This window comes from Tarenaya hassleriana, unplaced genomic scaffold, assembly GCF_000463585.1.
Source record: "Tarenaya hassleriana unplaced genomic scaffold, ASM46358v1 Cleome30, whole genome shotgun sequence".
Classification (NCBI taxonomy): domain Eukaryota; kingdom Viridiplantae; phylum Streptophyta; class Magnoliopsida; order Brassicales; family Cleomaceae; genus Tarenaya; species Tarenaya hassleriana.
The window spans coordinates 1814921-1835297 of NW_010966178.1; the positions used below are offsets into that span (position 1 = coordinate 1814921).

At 39.6% G+C, this 20377-nt stretch overlaps 4 protein-coding genes across 6 annotated transcripts in view; 1 reads left to right on the forward strand and 3 right to left on the reverse strand.

Moving 5' to 3' along the window:
* Window positions 1–1100: 1100 nt before the first annotated feature.
* Window positions 1101–4049, reverse strand: LOC109116954. Its single transcript, XM_019203303.1, has 3 exons — window positions 2027–4049; window positions 1785–1864; window positions 1101–1358 (listed from the first exon to the last, which is right to left on the reverse strand). Exons 1-3 carry the CDS (start codon window positions 4047–4049, stop codon window positions 1101–1103), a joined length of 2361 nt encoding a protein of 786 aa, XP_019058848.1.
* An 8222-nt stretch (window positions 4050–12271) lies between these two features.
* Window positions 12272–16085, forward strand: LOC104820460 (probable cysteine desulfurase). Its single transcript, XM_010550902.1, has 5 exons — window positions 12272–12665; window positions 13393–13900; window positions 14738–14939; window positions 15035–15442; window positions 15522–16085. Exons 1-5 carry the CDS (start codon window positions 12272–12274, stop codon window positions 15864–15866), a joined length of 1857 nt encoding a protein of 618 aa, XP_010549204.1. The 3' UTR covers window positions 15867–16085.
* A 176-nt stretch (window positions 16086–16261) lies between these two features.
* LOC104820419 lies at window positions 16262–18448 on the reverse strand. The gene is made up of 4 exons (XM_010550860.2): window positions 18277–18448; window positions 16931–17789; window positions 16730–16845; window positions 16262–16626 (listed from the first exon to the last, which is right to left on the reverse strand). Exons 2-4 carry the CDS (start codon window positions 17778–17780, stop codon window positions 16300–16302), a joined length of 1293 nt encoding a protein of 430 aa, XP_010549162.1. The 5' UTR covers window positions 17781–17789; window positions 18277–18448; the 3' UTR covers window positions 16262–16299.
* A 44-nt stretch (window positions 18449–18492) lies between these two features.
* LOC104820420 (pentatricopeptide repeat-containing protein At3g47530) overlaps window positions 18493–20377 on the reverse strand; it is a 2349-nt gene continuing 464 nt past the window's right edge. Inside the window, exons 2-3 of one of the 3 annotated variants that reach the window (XM_010550863.2) lie at window positions 20181–20377; window positions 18493–20084 (exon numbers count right to left, since the gene is read on the reverse strand). In XM_010550863.2, coding sequence (XP_010549165.1) covers window positions 18723–20084; window positions 20181–20377 — 1559 coding nt within the window. In that variant the 3' untranslated portion in view covers window positions 18493–18722. The other 2 variants (XM_010550862.2, XM_010550861.2) reach the window with 2 other exon arrangements.

Sequence of the window (20377 nt, forward strand, 5' to 3'; positions counted from 1 at the left end):
CCCCGTTGGACGGGTTTTGCCCTCAAAACGGATTCACCTACATCAAACGGAAGTAGATCAGTTACATTGAAAGTAGAAGACACGTTATACTCACCGGGTAACTCCAAGCGGTAGGCGTTGTCATTGATCTTCTCGCTGATCCGGAAAGGTCCATCTCCTCTCGGTGCTAGCTTTGAGCTCCTCTTGCGTGGAAATCTCTCGGGCCTAAGGTGCAGCCATGCCCAATCTCCAACTTCAAAAGTGATCTTCTTGCGTCCCTTGTTGGCTTGACGTGCGTATTGCTCCGTTCTCCGCATCACATTGTCTCGAACCTTTGCATGGAGCTTCTTGATCAGATCAGCCTTCTTCTCTCCATCAAGGTTGGTTACTTCGCTGCTTGGAATAGGTGCTAAGTCCAATGGCGTGAGAGGATTGAAACCGTAGACCACTTCAAAAGGTGAATGCCGTGTTGTGGAGTGTGTTGCTCGGTTGTATGCGAACACCACATGTGGAATGCAATCGAGCCAATTCTTCAAGTTTCTCCCAATGGTGGCTCGGAGTAGGGCAACCAATGTGCGGTTCACCACCTCGGTTTGGCCATCGGTTTGTGGATGGCATGTGGTAGAGAACACAAGTTTCATCCCAAGCTTCCTCCAAAGGGTCTTCCAAAAGTAGCTCAGGAACTTGGTGTCACGATCGGAAACAATGCTCCGGGGTAATCCATGAAGGCGGACAACCTCTTTGAAGAACAAGTCTGCTACATGTGAAGCATCATCCGATTTAGCACATGGAATGAAGTGCGCCATCTTCGAAAATCTGTCAACCACAACAAAAATCGAGTCTTTGTTCCGGATTCAAGGGAGTCCAAGAACAAAGTCCATCAAAATATCAGTCCAAGGTGATAAAGGAATGGGAAGAGGAAGATACAAACCGTGCGGGTGCGTCTTAGATTTGGCTTGATGACATGTAATGCATCTAGCGACAAATCTTTCGACATCCCGTTTGAGATGCGGCCAAAAGAAGTGCTCCTTGACGATTGCAAGCGTCTTTTCCATGCCAAAATGTCCCATGAGAGCTCTACTATGCGCCTCTTGTAAGATAAGCTCCCGCATTGAGCACTTTTAGAATGATCCATGAGCTCCCTTAGCGCACTCCTCGTAGATATCTCCGAAATCGGAATCATCACGGTACAGCCCCTTGATGTGTTCAAATCCAAGCATCTTAGCCTCCATGATCGAAATCAAAGCATGCCGCCTTGACAACGCATCGGCCACCACATTGTCTTTTCCCTTTTTGTACTTGATCACGTAGGGAAATGTCTCGACATACTCCAACCACTTAGCATGCCTCCTTTTGAGCGTAGATTGGCCTTTGAGATGCTTCAACGTCTCATGGTCGGTGTGAATGATGAACTCCTTCGCCAAGAGATAGTGCTGCCATGTTTGTAAGGCACGAACCAAGGCATAGAGCTCCTTGTCGTAGGTAGGATAGTTGAGCGTTGCGCCACTCAATTTCTCGCTAAAGAACGCCACGGGTCGTTTCTCCTGCATCAAAACAGCCCCAATACCAATTCCGGACGCATCACATTCAATTTCGAATACCTTATCAAAGTCGGGAAGGACTAAGACGGGTGCACTCGTGAGCTTGTCCTTCAAGGTATCGAAAGCCTTCTCTTGTTCTTCTCCCCATTCGAATGCTTTATCCTTCTTGATGATGGATGTGAGGGGGGCTGCAAGAGTGCTAAAATCACGAACGAATCGTCGGTAGAAGCTAGCTAGGCCATGAAAGCTTCTAACATGTCCGACGGTGGTAGGGGTTGGCCATTCCCGAATAGCCTTGATCTTCTCCTCGTCTACGCTTAATCCCTGCGAGCTTACAACAAAACCTAGAAAAACAACTTCATTAGTGCAGAAAGTGCACTTCTTGAGATTGGCATAAAGCTTCTCCCTTCGGAGAGTCTCCATTACAAGCTCAAGATGTGTCACATGCTCGGATAAACACTTGCTATAGACGAGAATATCATCAAAATAAACAACCACAAATTTACCGATAAAGGCGCGAAGTACGTGGTTCATAAGTCTCATGAAGGTGCTAGGAGCGTTGGTGAGTCCGAAAGGCATGACAAGCCATTCGTACAGCCCATGTTTCGTCTTGAATGCGGTCTTCCACTCGTCTCCTTCTCGAATGCGGACTTGATGATAACCACTCTTCAAGTCAACTTTTGAAAAGAGGGTTGCTCCGCTTAACTCATCCAACATATCATCGAGTCGTGGCATTGGATGGCGATATTTGATTGTGATGTTGTTTATCGCTCTACAATCCACGCACATACGCCATGTCCCATCCTTCTTTGGCACGAGTAGAACGGGCACTACACAAGGACTTAAGCTTTCACGTATATAACCCTTAGATAATAAATCTTGTACCTGCGTTTGGAGTTCCTTAGCCTCCTCGGGGTTCATACGGTAAGCGGGACGGTTTGAAAGTGGTGCTCCCGGCACAAGATCGATTTGGTGTTCGATCCCGCGAATTGGCGGTAATCCCGCAGGTGGTTCCTCGGGGAAAACGTCTTGAAAATGCTCTAGGAGTTTCTTAATTTCTGGGGGATACACAATCTGATTCGAACCTGCGCTCAACACTTCCTTGTACAACATTAGTAAAACCAAACGTTCATCTAGTAGAGCTTTACTTACCGTGCTTGGTTTCATGTAGAAGTTCGGCTTTTTGTTGTTGTCTCCTTCTTTGGAGAGTTTAACTTGCATCTCGTGAACCTGTGACGGACTAAGAGGAGCCAACGATATCTTACGCTTGTTGAATATAAAAGAGTAGTGGTTGGTCCTACCGTCGTGTTTCACCTCTCGGTCAAATTTCCAAGGGCGTCCAAGGAGTATGTGCCCCGCTTGCATTGGCACAACATCGCACATCACCTCGTCTTGGTAACGTCCAATGCTAAATGACACTTTGACCCGCCCATTTACCTTGAGTTCTCCTTGGTTGTTGAGCCATTGAAGCTTATACGGGTGTGGATGTTTCTCGGTCTCCAATCCCAGCTTCTTAACCATGTATGCACTTGCAACGTTAGTACATGAACCACTATCAATGATTAGGCCACATACCTTGTTTCTAATAGTGCATCGACTGTGGAAGATTGTTTCTCTTTGGGCGGTTTCTTCCGGATTTGTCATCGTGCTCAAAACTCGCCTTGTGACCAAGAGTTCTCCACTGTCCGGATACTCTATGTTCTCCTCAGTATCAGCAACCTCCTCTTCGTCCAGGGATTCATAATCTCCCGTATCCGTAAGGATCATGACACGATTGTTTGGACAGTCCTTTGCATAATGTCCTCGTCCCCTACACTTGTAGCAAACAATCTCACGTGAACGTAATTCAACGGGAGTTGATTTATTACCTTTAAGGCCTGATCCCGAAGATGTTGCTATGCCTTTCCCTTTGTCATGGATATTTGCCTCGGATTGGGTTGATTTGGTTGTTGTAACAGTTCCGGACTTGTTCTCACTGCGTGTATACGATTGGTTCGAAGAGTTTGTTCTTGCTCGATTAAAACGAGCTTGCTTCTTGGCGATTTGCTGCTCGATTTGGATTGAGATATGGATAAGTTCCTGCAAATCATGGTAAGCTAAACGTTCTACCTTTCGAGCAATTCGCTCCTGCAATCCATCCACAAATTGTGCCATAATCGCTTCTTCGCTTTCATCTAACTCCAATCGGTTTCGTAGGTGCTCGAACTCCTCATAGTATTCTTCAACGGTTCTAGTTCCCTGCACCAAGTTACGATATTTGCGTTGCAAGTCACGATGAAAATGGGGAGGTACATACCTCTTACGCATCATGAACTTCATCTCTCTCCATGTTGTGACAGGTTCGTATTGTGCTCTACGCCTCTCGGCTATTTCTCGATCCCACCATGCTAAGGCGTTGTCGGTGAGTTCTGCCGCTGCGTATCTAACCTTTCTCTGATCCGAATACTCATAACATTCGAAAATATTGTCCATCCGCCTCTCCCAATCGAGATAGGCATCCGGATTAATTCTACCCGCGAATGTAGGCATTGAAAGTTTTGGATCATTACCTCGTTGGACTTGTGGTGCTTGCACGTAGTCCTCTTCCTCATCCGAATCAATCTGATGTCGATGAGCACGAGCTGCCCTACGCCTTGGAGGAAGGTTTTGTGGTGCATCATCTCAATCCCTTTGCGGTTCTTCTTCTTGTCTTTGAAAGTTAAATCGAATTGGTTCGGGACGACACGGAATCTGTTCTAAACGTGTTAAACGTTCTTGGATTTGTTGCAACGCTTGAAGGATGGTTTGGTTGCTACTTTCTCCATCTCCCGACATGACTCTTTTTGGCTTTTCTTAAAGTGATTATCAAACCAAATTTGGCTTTTCTTAAAAAGTGATTATCAAACCAAAATTCAAAGCAAAACAGAAAGTAAAAGTTGAAAGGAATGAGATGAATCGGACTTACCTCTTCGCCGAAGCAGATTCTTTTTGGTGTTTTCGGTTTTTTTTCTTCAAAACAAAAGCATAAAACGAAACAAATACGAAACAAATATGCAGAAGTGAATCCTTACCTCGTTGGTCCTTGAACCGGGCTCTGGATACCAAAATGATATGCACCTCGTTCACCTAAAGGCTTCTCGGTGAACTATGGGGAAAGAAAAGGGACTTTGTTTTGGGATTTTTCGTGGGATAATGACTCAAACCTGAGGTTCTGGTCCTAGGACACTCACTCTAAGATTTAGGGTCGAAAATTACAGAAGAAATGAAGAGAAAACATATAGTATGCTCTCGGACACACCAAGAGAAGCTCGGACACACCAAGCAATGTAAACCTCGGACAAACCAAGAGAATTCAAGAAAATACTTAGATTTTTGATTCAAAGATGATTCTCAAGCTTACAATTTCGTGCTCTAATATAGTAGAAAGAAGAAGATTGCAAAAAGGGAAGAAAATAACTCAGCAACATGAAAAATGGAAAAAGATAAAAAATGGAAATTGTCTCTAGCTAGAAAATGAAACTTCGAGATTGTTTCTTGCTGAATCACCAATGGCTAGGAGTGAATTTGGCAAGAAGGAGATCTGATTTTCCAAGTCATTTGCTAGCTCACGAATCTTCCTTATTTGTGTTGATGATAAGGCTTGAAATCTTGGCTAATTCTCTTATTTGTTGTTGCAGATTGATGATGTGTCTTTGAGGTGGAAATTTGCCTAAATTTGAAGCCTCTTCTTCATGTAGAGACTTGTCCTTGTATAGATGAAGTGCTGGTCCAGATTTTCCAAGTCTCCAAGGAACAAATTCAGCTCATATTCTCGGTCAATGCAAGACCGAGAATCATCCACGCCTTCTTGCTTGTTTCGTCCTTCTTGTTCGTGTTTTGCTCGTTCCAATTGCCCATGAGACTCCTCACTTTGGCCTGCCATGCTCGTGTCTTAGACCGTGTGAGGGGTGGTTCCGACATAGGTGGAAAGATGGCCTCAGTGTTGTTGGTTTCTTCTTCCGAGCTCGCCTCCTCCTCCATGCACTCCTTGCTCTCATCCAATCCATTGTGCTCATCCATGTCCATGGTTAGATCGATGACCTCATCATTGCGTCACAAAGATAATCCAGCACGCTCAGCTTTGGATGACCCATGATACGGATGATCGATGCATTGACAAGTGCTCTAGTAATGGAAGGTACTAGCTTAGCATTACATAAAAGGGATTTTTAAACCACACTTAGATCAAACATCTACTTTCAAGCGATGAGAACCACCATTTCTCCATCTTGCCTCACCAAGATAGCACGGCACACCCAGCTTTGGCATAACCCATGACACGTACGATCGATGCTTTGATAAGTGCTTTACTCGTAGAGCTCCTAGTTCTAACCGATTTAGGTGCAACGATTGTACCATTCGAATCAAGGATAAACTATTGTTCCTTGATCAGATGTATTACATAATCCGAATAGACCATCCATTCGGCTATGTAATCCCAATCCCAAAGCTCTCACTCAATCAAACAAATCTAATATCTTGATTAAGTTACATGTATTCATTCACTATGGACCATTCATAAGATTGAATCATGTTATTCTGAATCACAGTTGATCGGATTAAGCAATTATTGCTCAAATCAGATCGCGAAACGAAGAATAAAAAATTTCGATTTCATCCGGGATATGGACCGGTCGGTTTATGAATCTGGACCGGTCGGTCCACACGAATCTCGGTCTGATTGGTCCGGACTGGTCAGACTTCCAGTTCTTCGGTCTCGGACCATGACCTAGACGATCGGTCCACACATGCAGACCGGTCGGTCCAGACCTTATGGTCCAAAGAGGGAAGAGCATCGATGAAACCCTAGACAGATCGGTCCAGAGGACTAGACCGATCGGTCTAGGCGAAACGTGATCAGATCACATTTTTCGTTGTTTCGACCCCGATTCAGACCCGAATTCCACCCGGTTTTTGCCTGTGAACTCAAACACGAACCTCTTACACACCAACAGAGAACAGAAATCTACTCTAGATTCACAATCTATTAATGCATAGCATCAAAAGCAAATATGAATTCAAACTGTTCAAATTCTATAACGTGCGTGATTGGGTTCTACGAAATCATACAAAGCAACCAAATTCTATAACGTGCGTGATTGGATTCTAGGGTTTGCGCAACGGATATAAAACAAAATTTCTATAAACCCTAAAACCATGCATGTATGAATCGTAGAAACGTTAGAACACTTACCTCAATCGATCCGGGACCTGTTTCAATTAGTGTGTTCGTTCGATCACTGAAGGGAGGAAGATTACCTCGCCCTCTACACGTATCCACACGACGGAAAGGATTCCAACGGCTTGGAACTTGTCTGCTAGGACTGAAAAACACGTTCTCCAATGTGGCAGGGTTTCAGGGATCTATATCAGGGTTTTCGGATCTCCAAAAGGATCTATATCAGGGTTTTCGGATCTCCAAAACCTCTCAAAAGGTCTGAGAATTCATCTCTTAGGCTTAGGAGATGTGCCCCAAGTATATGTTACATAAAAATCTTAATTAGAGTAAGATAAAGAATTCTCGATGCCTAGACCGATAGGTCTGGCACTTTTTCAGACCGAGCAACCTTTGCTCGTCACCTTTAGACCGATCGGTCCATGCACCTGGACCGGTCGGTCTGGGCAAGCCTGGACCGATAGGTCCAGACCATTGGACCAGTCGGTCTGGACTCCGTGCCTCCGGGAATTTCTTGTCTTTTCTCACGCATTTGTCCTTTCCTATGTGTGTGACCCTGTAGGCTTATTCGAGATAGCAGTATAACCCGAAATCTCCATCTCGGGTATACAAGTCATAGGCGGTCTCTAACAAGAACTATGACTACCAAGCTCGAATAGAGTTTGTTCGTGATCTTACGAACGTCAGTCATGATTCCGGTTGATGATCCTTTTGTATCACGATATCATATGTCGAACAAAAGGCATAGAAAAACCACCTTATCTGATTTGACTGCTTTCTCGTTCATAGAGTTCGACTGTATGAAATAGACGACGCTCGTCTATAGTGTGGGCCACATTCCTACAATCTCGCTCACACGAGGGGCCCAATGATATCTCTCTCTTTTACGAGAGGTACAAATCCCATCTTGACTATCTACAATCCAGCACATGATTCGTGTCGTACCTGATATACACCTTTATAGTCCTCCTGTTACGCATGACGTTTGACGTATTCAAAGTACGCAACTCCTCATGTTGGATTCCAGTAGACATCTCATGTCATAGGATCCAATCATGGAACCGTCACATGAGATTCAAGTCATGACGCTAGTCTATGTGACAATCTCATGCGGTCATTCCAGTATTCCATTCTCCAACGAATACCTATGATTGTGATTGTATCCAATACTCATGATCATCTTTATGATCATCTATCACACATTATACTAGTCTTAGTACATCATTGTTCACACAATGATATATGACTAGGAAGTTTAGAATTGTTCATAACAATACATGGATTTCATAACATATTAAAATATGCATAACATGTAATGAATCAAACACTCATCCATATGACCAAAGTAAGTGTCAATATATCAAATATATCAAAATAAAGCTCATATAGCAGTACATCATAGAGTACTAAACCAACAGTATTGTCTGTATCCTTCTCTCCATTTTTGATTGCGAGCAACAAGGTTGGTTCCTCCGTTCCATGTTCACCCTTGATGAGATTGATCATTTCTTCGTTCCTTTTGTCATCAAGGAATTCCCTAGCAAAATGTACCATTTTATGACAACTGTAGCATTCAATATTTGTTTTGTCATACCTCATTTCATATGTATTTGTGTAGAAGCCTCTTCCTTTTTTTTCCCTCTTGGTACACCACGACCTCTGAATGATAGTTGGTTATTTATTTCGTAACTCGGATTGTCTCCATTTCCTCTTCCTCTTCCATATTGGCCATATCCACGTCCTCTCCCTCGGTCACGTCCGCGTCCTCGAAAATTTTGATCTTTATTTTTTGTCATCATTCTTCAAAACAACCTTTGCTTGAAGAATCTCTTCCTGTTCTTCCTTGTCTTCTATTTAATTTCTTTTCATGTGCTATCAAATTTTCTTCCAATTGTTCTATTGTCATCAAGTCTACATCTTTATACTCTTCTATAGCACACACCTTGTGATCAAACTTTGGTATTAAAAATCGGAGGATCTTTTCCACCACAGAAGTATCTTCTATTTTACCCCCATAAATCTTCAGTTGATTTACGATTGACTTCATCCTTGAACAGTAATCCAAAATGATTCGGATTCTTTCATCGTTAATGCTTCAAAATCGGTTTTTAATGAATTTTATCTCTCCCTTTTTACTTTCTCTACGCCTTGAAAAGATTTTTCTAAAATCTTCCATATCTCATTTGACATAGCGGCATGAGAGACTTTGTCGAGCAACTCGTCATTCCAATATTGATGAATGAGAGTGAGAGCATGCTTATCCTTCTTCTTTGACTTGGAAAAAGCCTTCATTTGGGGTTGCGATAAAGACTCCTCATCTTCGGGTTTCTCGTACCCTTTCTTCACAATATCCCAAACTTTGTTGTAGTCGAGCAAAGCCTTCATTCGTAAACACCATTTTTCATAGTTCGTCTTTGTTAGACGGGGATATTGAAAGCTCGTTGTTGCCATTACTTCTCACAACTCTCTTTAATCCCTCAAGATTTTTCGAAAATTTAAAGAACCGGACTCTGATACCACTTTGTTGGATTAGGGAGGAGGATTTTTCGGATTAAGAAAGAGGATTATTTAGTATTTAGGATTTTGGAAGAGATTAGAAAATATTTGGAAGAAGAAAGAATTTGAAGATTTTGGAAGAGAAAATATTTTTCTTAATTTCTCTCTTTGTTTTTCTCTTCAAATTTAATTGATTTCAAACACCTATATTTATACTATAAACTCACACCTATCTGCATATCTAACTCACTTATTAAACACATTTTCACCTAATTTTCTTCCACATATTTCTAACTACCTCACCAAACTACAATTTCATCACATTTTCACAAACCTTACATATTAATCACATTTCATACACCTTTCATATTAATTATATTTTTCATAATCATACCAAAATATTTATTTAATTAATTTTCTAAAATCAAGTTTAGTTTTTCAACAGACCTTGGAGTCAGACTGTCTATGAGCATCATACTAAGTTTGGTCTGGCAGATTTCCAAGTCTATTTAAGTTTAAAACTTGTCAAAAACTTAATTAGTACACCCCAAAGTTCTGGCAAAACGTTTGAAATCCATCCTGCAGGTGTAGATACGTGTAGAGGACTGTAACTTCAGTCTTAGGTTATTAAAATAGGCCCTAGAACGTTCTATTTGAAGATAACATCGGATTCGAGAGAAGTATTATATACTCATGGTGATATATACGTTCTTTCGGGTTTTGCATCTTTGGTTTTGTGATCAAGTTTCAAATTCTTCTTCCGCTGCGTGAAACCTAGAAACCAACCCTAGATCGATGTGATTGCATAAGGAACCCATAACGAAATCCAACACAATTACCATAATACCCTTCCATCTTTCCAAAACCCTCTGACTCTCCTAGAGACTTCGAAAGTCTCTCCTTCATCTAGAGGTTTTTTCAGAAAACTCCAACAAAAACTACGGTGTATAGACTTCAAAACTGATTTATTCTAAATAGGTTTTTGGTGCGTTCATCAAAGCGGTAGATAACACGAGCAATTTATGCAATGTTAGAACACATGAACAAGTAAAATTGGTTTCTTTTTGCTGTTGAAGTGAATCTTATGTTTGAATGTTAGGCGGATTCATATTAAAAAAGATTGTGAAGGGCTTGCAATGAGCCAAAAGGTGATGATGATTTGTTGATCTGTACTACGGATTCCAATTATCTTCTTTTTCTCAGCGTCGGACCATGTAATGCATTTCAATTAGGTTGCTGATCTATTGTGTCTAGGCAGCTGCGGAGACGAACTTTGGACCAAGCCAAATGGTATCATGGCAAAACATATTGTATCTTTCATGAGAGAGTTCTATGATCCTCCGAGCCAAATGGATTTGGTTACTTACTGTTAACTTTCTCAAATAAAACATTCTTACATTAACAAAATATTCATTACAACGCATACACAAATATAAGCACACATCTATTTGGCTTCTGAACCAAAATAGGATGACGGACAAAGAAATCTGCAATAATGTCTTCACCCCATAACTACATATATCTATAGTCACAATTCTAGTAACCGATAGAAACTTCTAACTTTAACTGCATCATTAAAAACTTCCAAATAACTGATCGAAAAGTGCTCTTGAGTAAGTAACCAACATTTACTTATGATTCGGGATACATTATAGAGACTATTCAGAAATGTAAAAAATGGAAAACAATATGTTTTATAATTAGATTATTTTTATGTAGGATTTTATTTAAGTATCCATGTTTTTATCAAATATTTTGTCTTTAGATCTTAGATTCGGATATTTGTGGGTATCCAAGAATTATCTCGAATACTCGATTTTCGAATATCTGACTAAGTTGCGTTCAAAGTAGGAGAATTTTTTATAAAATTGAGTTTGGATTATCTTAAAATTTCGGATATCCGATCCCTTTTCATGCCTATTTTTAAATTTAATTTTTTATTAAAACAAAATACATAATTAAAAAATTTGTATATCCTACAGAGTTTCATTATTTGGATTAGGTTCGTATAAAAAATATTTATAATTTATCGATTAATTTAATATTTGATGCGGATATATTCTGAATTTGATTTTAAAAATTTATATCAAATCAAAATTAGTTAATATATAATAACATTATATAATAATATCAAGAAAACTTTTTAGTACACATCATAAAAAATTGTTTTAGTATAATGAAAATTTGATTGATAAGCAAATTAAAATAAAAAAAAACTATGTTTTTTAGCGAAGAAGGAAAGGTATGACTTTTGATCCAATCTCGCGATATCGGGAGAGTCAATCACCCATAGATGTAAGAAAACCTGGGAATCAAATTTAGTAAGCAAATATTTGTTATTTTTTTTCTATCATTTATATTTTTAAAAATTCTACTAAATCCATTTTTATCACAATTATAATTGGGTTTGCACTCTTTTCAAATTCAAAATATTTATATTTAACGGTTATTTTTATTTTTATTTTTTTGACAAAAGTTATTTTTATATTTGGTGCAGATCTATTTTGAATTTGAAAATAGACTAAATCAAAATTATTTTAAATATAATCACAATTTAAAACAGATTAATTTAAATACAATCATATGATATATCTCTATATCGAGTTATATATTATATATCCGAAACGAAACAATGAACTCTAGTATCGTTGTTTTAGAAAATAATACGATAAACAATACGTTGTGTGGGCGCGCACAGAAACAATATAAAGTATGCTTCAAATGGGCAGACATAATTAAATTATATGCATAAAACAAAGTGTTGACTGAGAAAAACATTATAAAAAAATGCACATAGAAAAAGCTTAGTGGCATAATAAAATGCTTTATTCTGATTGGTCGAATTTCATCATTCCGCGTAAAAAGATGTTCCATTTTCGAATGTAAAACAATTATACCATGGGATTTTAACTAATACCATGCAAATATGAATCCCCGTTTTCATCCGCCCCACGTAATCGAAACTTTATGCTATAACACGTTATACATATATATATATATATATATAACCAGATTTTACTATACATTCTCATTGTTATCAAAACTAGAAAGACCGTAGAATATGTACATGATCCATGATATGGAGGTGGAGAGACCAAGATCCATAGGAGAAGAACTCACGACGCATTTTTCACACCGGAAGAAGGAAACTGCGTTTGGGGCAGCGTTTGCGTTTGCGGCTAGAAAAGGGTCGGGGACAAAAGCAAGCGAGGCTTGTGGAGAAGAAGAGGAAGAGAGTTGTTTCGTACGGACAGTAGAGTTGGGTGTGTCGGAAAGTGATTTGGTTTCAAGGAAATTGTGTTGGCTCCGATCTCAGATCATCGGCGGTGGCGGCGATGTTACGTTCAATTCGCCTTTCGGCCGGAGAAAATTGGTCTACGCCGATCACACTGCCTCCGGTCGCTGCCTCAGATATATTGAAGATTTTATCATTGATCATATTCTTCCGTTTTATGGTAATCTCTCTCTATATCTCTCTCTATATATATATATATCAATTCCCCTCTTCTTTTTTTCGGGTTAATTCCAGTCATAATTTTGATATATTTCATGTAATTAGATTCACAACTTACAGAAATCAAATTTTAACATGAAATTATTTATTTGGAAGTTTTTGATAGTTTTATACATTTTTCTATAAGTTTTTTCATATTTATCTAACATTTTATCATTGATCATGTTCTTCCATTTTGCGGTAATATATACATATATATATATATATATATATATATGATTTCCCCTCTTTCTTTTTTTCCTTATTATAATTTGGATCTTAAAGTTTGTGATATTACATGAAATGGTTAACGTTCCGATTAGTTTCAAATATTTTTTAATCATAATTTTAACATAAGGTAATGAAATTCCTAACCGTACCGATTCTTAAAAATTTTAGAACGATTTATTATTTAGAATATAATATAAATATCTTATTACATCAATATATATATATTTTGACTTTGAATCATTTGTTTAATATATTTAATTTTTTATCGTTGCACTAAAAATAAAGTATTTTTATAATTTTATTTTATCCGATTATGCATAAACTTCTACTTTTTTGGATAAAAATACAAATACCTCTCAATCCAAATAAAAGTTTTGTCCTTTTTTTCTTAGGATAATTAAAAAATAAAAAACCTTTTTTATATGCATTAATTTTTTGCATTTTTAATTTTTGGATAGGGAATACTCACACGTGTGACAATTACGTGGGACAACGAACGACCAAATTGGCCCACGAAGCTTCAAACTACATAAAACGCTGCCTCGGCGGCACTGCCCGAGACGCGCTTATCCTCTGCGGTTGCGGCGCGACCGCCGCCGTCAAACGCCTCCAAGAAACGATGGGAATCGCGGTTGCCTCCATACATCGCGACAAGCTTTTGCGTTGCGTTTCAGATGAAGAGCGTTGGGCGGTTTTCGTGGGCCCACACGAGCACCACTCCAACCTCCTCTCGTGGCGGCAGAGCCTCGCCGAGGTCTTCGAAATCGGGTTGGACAGCGACGGCGTTCTAGACATCAAATCGCTGAGAACGCAGCTAAGTGCGTTTAGGAAGAAAAACGCGTTCAGACCGCTGTTAGGGGCGTTTTCAGCGTGTAGTAACGTCACTGGCATCTGTCCCGACACAAGAGGGATCGCGAGATTGGTTCACCGATACGGAGGCTACGTCTGCTTCGATTTTGCGGCAAGGTATACACACCTTTATTAATTAATTATTAAAAATATATTTTAAGAATAATTCAGGCTTCTCTAATTATAAGTAGCATACATAAAAAAAAGAGACAAAATGATTTTAAATTTTTAAACATTGGAAAATACACTAATTATGGTTTATTAACAATTACATTTTTAAAATAATTTTTTTTAAAATAAAATTTTAAAAAATAATGAAAATCCACACGACCATTACATAGAAAATATTAACTTTTTTACCTTATAAATCATGAAACAATTCGTGTTGGGATTGGTAAAAGTTAAAAAAAACAACCAAAATGCATAAATATATAGAAAATACTATTTTTTTTAAATGATACGTTTTAGATGACTCATAAAAAAATCGTGTAAAATATTAATTAAATTCTATAGACAAACCTTCAACAAAATTATCAAATTCTTTAATTATAATTAGAAACTTCAAAAAAGAAATAGAAAATGGTGTAAAACTTTTTAACTTGGGAAAAATACATCATCTATGCTTAATCAATAAATAGAATAAATCTTATATACATATATATATATATATATATATATATATATATATATATATAGTGATAAATCATAAAACATTTCGTGTAGGAATTGACAAAAGAAGTTAAAAAATTGACTAAACCCACATGACAATTTCATAGAAAAAAATTCTGCTTTTATTTTTATAAAAAACTATATATTTTAGATAAATCGTAAACAAAATTTGTGGGGGGAAATATTGATTATATTTTTAGATAAATCTCCAATAAAGCATCAAACCTTTTTCTTTTCACTTTTTAGGCAAAATTGGTAATTATAATTTTACATATACACGTACAGTGGACCGTACGCCAAAATCGACATGAGATCGGGAGAGAGCGACGGATACGACGCCGTATTGATGAGTCCACACAAATTCTTAGGTGGACCATCTTCACCTGGCCTCCTCCTCATGAGCCATAAACTCTATCTCCTCGCAAGCTCTCCTCCTTCCACCTGCGGAGGCGGCACTGTCAACTACGTCAACGGCTTCGACGAACAGGTAATCAACCCTTTCTTGCACTGCAAGTAACGTACCTAATTCCTCCGTTACATTTCCGATCACAACTCTGATTTGACGGGTTTCGAGCATTACAGCTGACCTTGTACGTGGACGACGTAGAGGAGAGGGAAATGGCCGGCACGCCACCGATAATTCAGACAATAAGAGCCGCGTTGGCGTTCCGGGTGAAGGAGTATGTCGGGTATGAGGAGATCGAGAGAAGGGAGAGCTTCCACATTCAGACAGCTCTCGAGAGGCTGGTTCCGAACAAGAACATCGAGGTTCTTGGAAACACAAGCGCCAAGAGACAAGCCATATTGTCGTTGCTGGTTATACCGAGCGAGAATGGTAAGCCTCTTCATGGCCCTTTCGTGGCTACGCTCCTCAATGACCTGTTCGGGATTCAGGCCAGAGGCGGCTGCGCTTGTGCTGGACCTTACGGACACGTTCTTCTCGGTATCGGGAACGACCACTCTCTGGAGCTAAGATCTGCAATCCAAAAGGTAAACCTGGAAAATCAATCAACCAATCAGGAAGTGATCTTTGAATTTGTTCATTCTCTTACCGTGTGAAGAAACACAGGGCTACAGTGGAGTGAAACCGGGATGGACAAGAGTGAGTTTCCCTTATTACATGCCGAGAGAGGAGTTCGAGTTCATACTTGCATCAATGGAGTTCGTAGCTGAGTACGGACACAGGTTTCTTCCTCTCTACCACTTCAATTTCAGGACAGGCAACTGGAAAGTCGAAGCTGAATCACTTGAGGAGCTTCCTGTGAAGAACAGTGTCACCGTCTCCGGGCACGGAGCCTACGAATTCTACCTTCAAACTGCACATCGAATCGCCCGTCTTCTTCCCGATGTCATCCATTCACAACGTCCCCTTCCCGACGGCATATCTCCTTCCCTGCTCGATTTCATCATCTAGATTGATTGAAGGATCCGGGTTTCCAAAAATCTGTTTCCATTCATTTTTCTTCTTCTTCTTCTTCTTCTTACCGTTCAAAGCATTGGTTACCAAAAACTCTTTCATCTTTCAAGAATCTCTCTCTCTCCCCTGCAGTTAGAATGAAAAACAGTTGAAAGAATGGAAAGAATCAATTTCTTCTCTCTTTTTTCTTACCCAAAATTGGTTTCCATTGTATATCTTTTGTCTTCTGCCTCCATAAAGACAATCGTTCCATATATCGTGCTGTATAGAAGCATCAGACGGTTTTAATGTAAATGAAATATAATAAAAATTTTATATTATAAATTAACTAAACGAAAACATTTAATATTCAATGTTTTAAATTATCAAAAACAAAAATAAACATCCCAAAAACAACAAACCAAACCATCAGTTTTATCTTTTTTAATAACTAATATTCATCATCGTCATCATAGTATTCATCATCTTCCCAACAATCATCATCTTCGCCAATATCTTCTTCTTCTTCCTCCTCCTCCGGCAATGTCGAATCATTCTCAATACCCTTTTCTTTACTCATATGAGAATCATAGGCCTTTGTTATCCTACGGATTGGACTCCATGTGAGGCAATTGTCATCATCATTATCATCTGACGAGTCATCTTCCATTCTCCCAATTAACCATTCACTACTTTCATCAATTTCCTCCAAGAGAAGCGGATCACGTCTATATTTCCTTTTGTACCATCGTTCCACATTTCTCTTGTTCTTGTCAATCTAAAAATAATATATATATATATATATATATATAAATTAATAGTTTGTAAACAAAATCACATGTATATTATTGTAATAAAACAAAAAGAATATTAGTACTTACATGTTGAACAACATCTAAATTCTTCTCAGCAGTAGCATTATAAGTGAGGCGAAAGATTTTCAAGGCAAACTTTTGAAGACTAGGAGTCAAAGTTCCAAAAGAAGACCACCACTCCGCTATTAAAACAGAAAAATAATAAATTACATTAGTAATTTCTAAACATACAAAATATACAATTCATAATAACATATATTTTAATACCTGGAGATTGTGTGTTTCTTAATTTAGTGGCTACCGGTAGACCGAAGAGCCCGCCCGCTGATATATATGTTCTTAACTCTCTTATGATATTACCTTCCATCTCAACGGTACGAGATAACATTTCAATACATTTAAACACACTCTTCATAACCTCTTCACAAGAAGAATCTGGTTTACCGTAATTGAGACTTGGGTTTAGAAAATCAGCGGTAGCATGCAAAGATCGATGGAGTTGCATTTGGGTATCGTTTACCTCCTCCCCAATAAGCGAAACTTTCAACTCATACATGGTAGGTATCTTCAACCCCGGACCATATTGTGCGATACTTTCGCATATCTTTCCAAAACTTGGATAACTAACTGCATTGATTGGAATTCCGGCATCGCAAAAAAATCGAGCTATTGATCTATAAGTTTTTTCCCTGAGTGTCTCGTCAATAACTTTGTAGATTGCCTTTTCATCTTTCTCTGGATGAGTTCGAGGAGTGATAACCATATCCATTAGACCCTTCGTTCTTGGTTTTTTAGGAACAAACTCTTCTTCATCTTCATCTAAACCATCATCGGATTGAGATTCAATCGGAACTTTAGGCAACATTTGACTTTTAGTCTTTGAAGTCGCCTTTTTCAACATAAACTCCGATATTTCTTGTCTCACATTCTCGGGACAAGAAGGGCATTTGATCACATTCCTAAAACCCCCAACGAAGTGTTGCTTCAGTCGATGAACTCCCCCCTTGGTAACTTTACGACAGAATATGCACGTAAAATAAGTTCGGTTATTAGGATCTTTTATACCGTATTTGTATGCAGGATCTGTGGAAGTAGTCGCAGCGTTCTTTGATGTCATTATCACAATCTGCAAAACAACACTTCCACTAACACATCATTTAAACTGAAAATAAAAAATAAAAAAATAATAAAGTTATTTCTATGTCGATGAGATTGATAAAAAGAAGTGGAAGATGCACCAAAACATATATATATATATATACATATACATATACATATATATTCATGAATACCAAAACAAAACCTTGGTCTGAAATCAGATAAATTTTCAACCCGAGATTTGCCAATGCCTAAAAATTTACCCATGTAGTTTGTTTGTTTTTTTCAATATAATGTAAATCATCGTCTATGTTCAAGAAAATATCGACAATAATGGCTATACAGTTTACATGTGTGGATAGAAAAGAAACGAACAATTACAAGAGGAAGAATAACAAAAAAAAAACAGAGTAGAGGCAGACTTTTTCATGAAATCCTTGAAGAAGAAAAAAAAAACCCAGAAACAGCTTTACACAAATAATAATAATAAAAAAAAAAAGCCCAGTAGAGGATACCTTGACACGTCGTTGATCAACGGCCGTCCTGTCGATCGTCTGAGGGAGCTCTTTCTTTTTTTTCTCTTAATGAAATTAGGGTTTTTTTAAAACCTAATCTCTGTCTCCTAACTCTTCACCTTCCTTTTCTGAATAATTTTTTTTTGTTTATTTTCCCTTTTTTTAATTTTCCAATCAACGCCTCGAGGCGTGCGCCCTCTGCCTCAGACCGCTACACGACAAAAGCGCGCTTTATTCAGAGATAGAGAAGGAAGAAAAGGGGGGGGATCACAGTTAGCTGTTCATTGTCTGAAGAGCAAAATCTCATTCCAAATGAATACAATCTGGCACATGCGAAAGATGATACATAGAAGAAAACATAATCTAAACCACCGAAGATGATGTGTATAACTCACATGTTGAATCGGTCCCTGTTGACAACATAACTCTGCCTGTTGAATCTGCACTCACCAATAGTCGTTGCAGGAGCATCGCCCTTCCCTGAAGTGATGAAACCGGGAACGATCCCTGACGATCACGGCTCGGCCGTAGACGTCAGACACAAACTTGGCGAAAGTATGGCAATCGACGCACGTCCTGAGGTTCTTGGCGACCCTGATGGTCGTTCCCGGTGGGGTCATGAGAATGCTGAAGGCGATGGCTAGTTTCTCGCTGTGGTTCGACAACGCCTCTCCTTTCTCTTCCTCCGACCCTAGATTGTGCAGCTCTGATCTCACTTCAGCCGCATAACCCGCGATCCTCAGCTGCTGATTGATCTCTCGGAGCATTCCGTAAATCTCGGCCTTCCTCGGATGCGAGACATCGTCCACCACGAACTCGTGGACTGTTCCTTGCAACTCTACCGTGCTGCAGCCGGGTACGGTCTGAATTCCGTTCTCCTTCATGAAACTTCGCAGTTCGGACACTTTCTCCCATTTCCCGACCGAAGAATACATGTTGAGTAACAGAACGTAATCTCCAGCTTCTTCGGCTTTGAGTTCGATCAGATGAGAGATCACACGTTCGCCGAGTTCGACATGGCCCTGAACTCTACATGCCCCGAGCAATGTTCGCCATATGGTGGGATCCGGCTTCGTTTCCATCGACGTTACAAGATCGTAGGCCTCATCGAGCAGACGGGCACGTCCGAGAAGATCTACTATGCAACTGTAGTGATGTAGATTCGGTTTTATCCCGAATTCGCTACTCATTTGCTCGAAAAACATCTTTCCTTCCTCGACCAAACCTGAGTGGCTACAAGCCGACAGGACTCCAGTGAATGTCTGTTCATCTGGGTGGATTCCGGCCTTAACCATTTCGTCGAAAGCCTCAATGGCTTTTCTACCGAACCCGTTCATGGCTAAACCTGAGATCATAGCACTCCACGAGACGACGTTCCTCTTCTGCATTTCACTGAATACACTGTAAGCTTTATCCACACACCCACATCGAGAATACATCGAAATGAGAGAATTGCTCAGCTTCACATCATCGTTGAATCCATTGTCGTCGATGTAAGTATGAACTCGTTCCCCGAATTCCAAAGCATTGAGATTGGAGCAGGCTTGAAGAACGAGCAAGCAGGTGACACGATCCGGTGGTGTCTCACCATTCTTCATATTCTCGAACAAACCCATAACATCACGAGTCCGTTTGTTTCTCGAGTAAGATGAGATCAATACGTTCCATGAAACGGTGTCTTTGTGAGGAATTTCATCGAACACTTGGTATGCTTCGTCGCTCCTTCCACAAACGGAGTACAGATCCATCAAAGTCGTCAACAGAAGACTGTCAGACAGAAACCCATCTCTGAAGATCTTCCCATGAATCTGCAAAGCACCGAATAAGTCAGCAGATCGGACGCAGCACCCGAGGGCAAAGGTCGAGGAGAGCGGGTTCGCCGGTAAGCCCCTCCGTCTCATCACCTGGAACAAGCGAAACCCTTCCAGAGGGACTTGGCTGGCGGAGTAGCCTCTGATCATTGTGTTCCAATGGGAGGCACTGGGGTTGTTCCTCTGGGAGAAAACCCGGTGAGAGTAACCGATGTCGCGGGGAAGAAGAGAGAGTGCGAGGCGGGAGAGGAAGTGGTGGAAGACGTCGGAGTTGCGGATGAGGGAAGAGC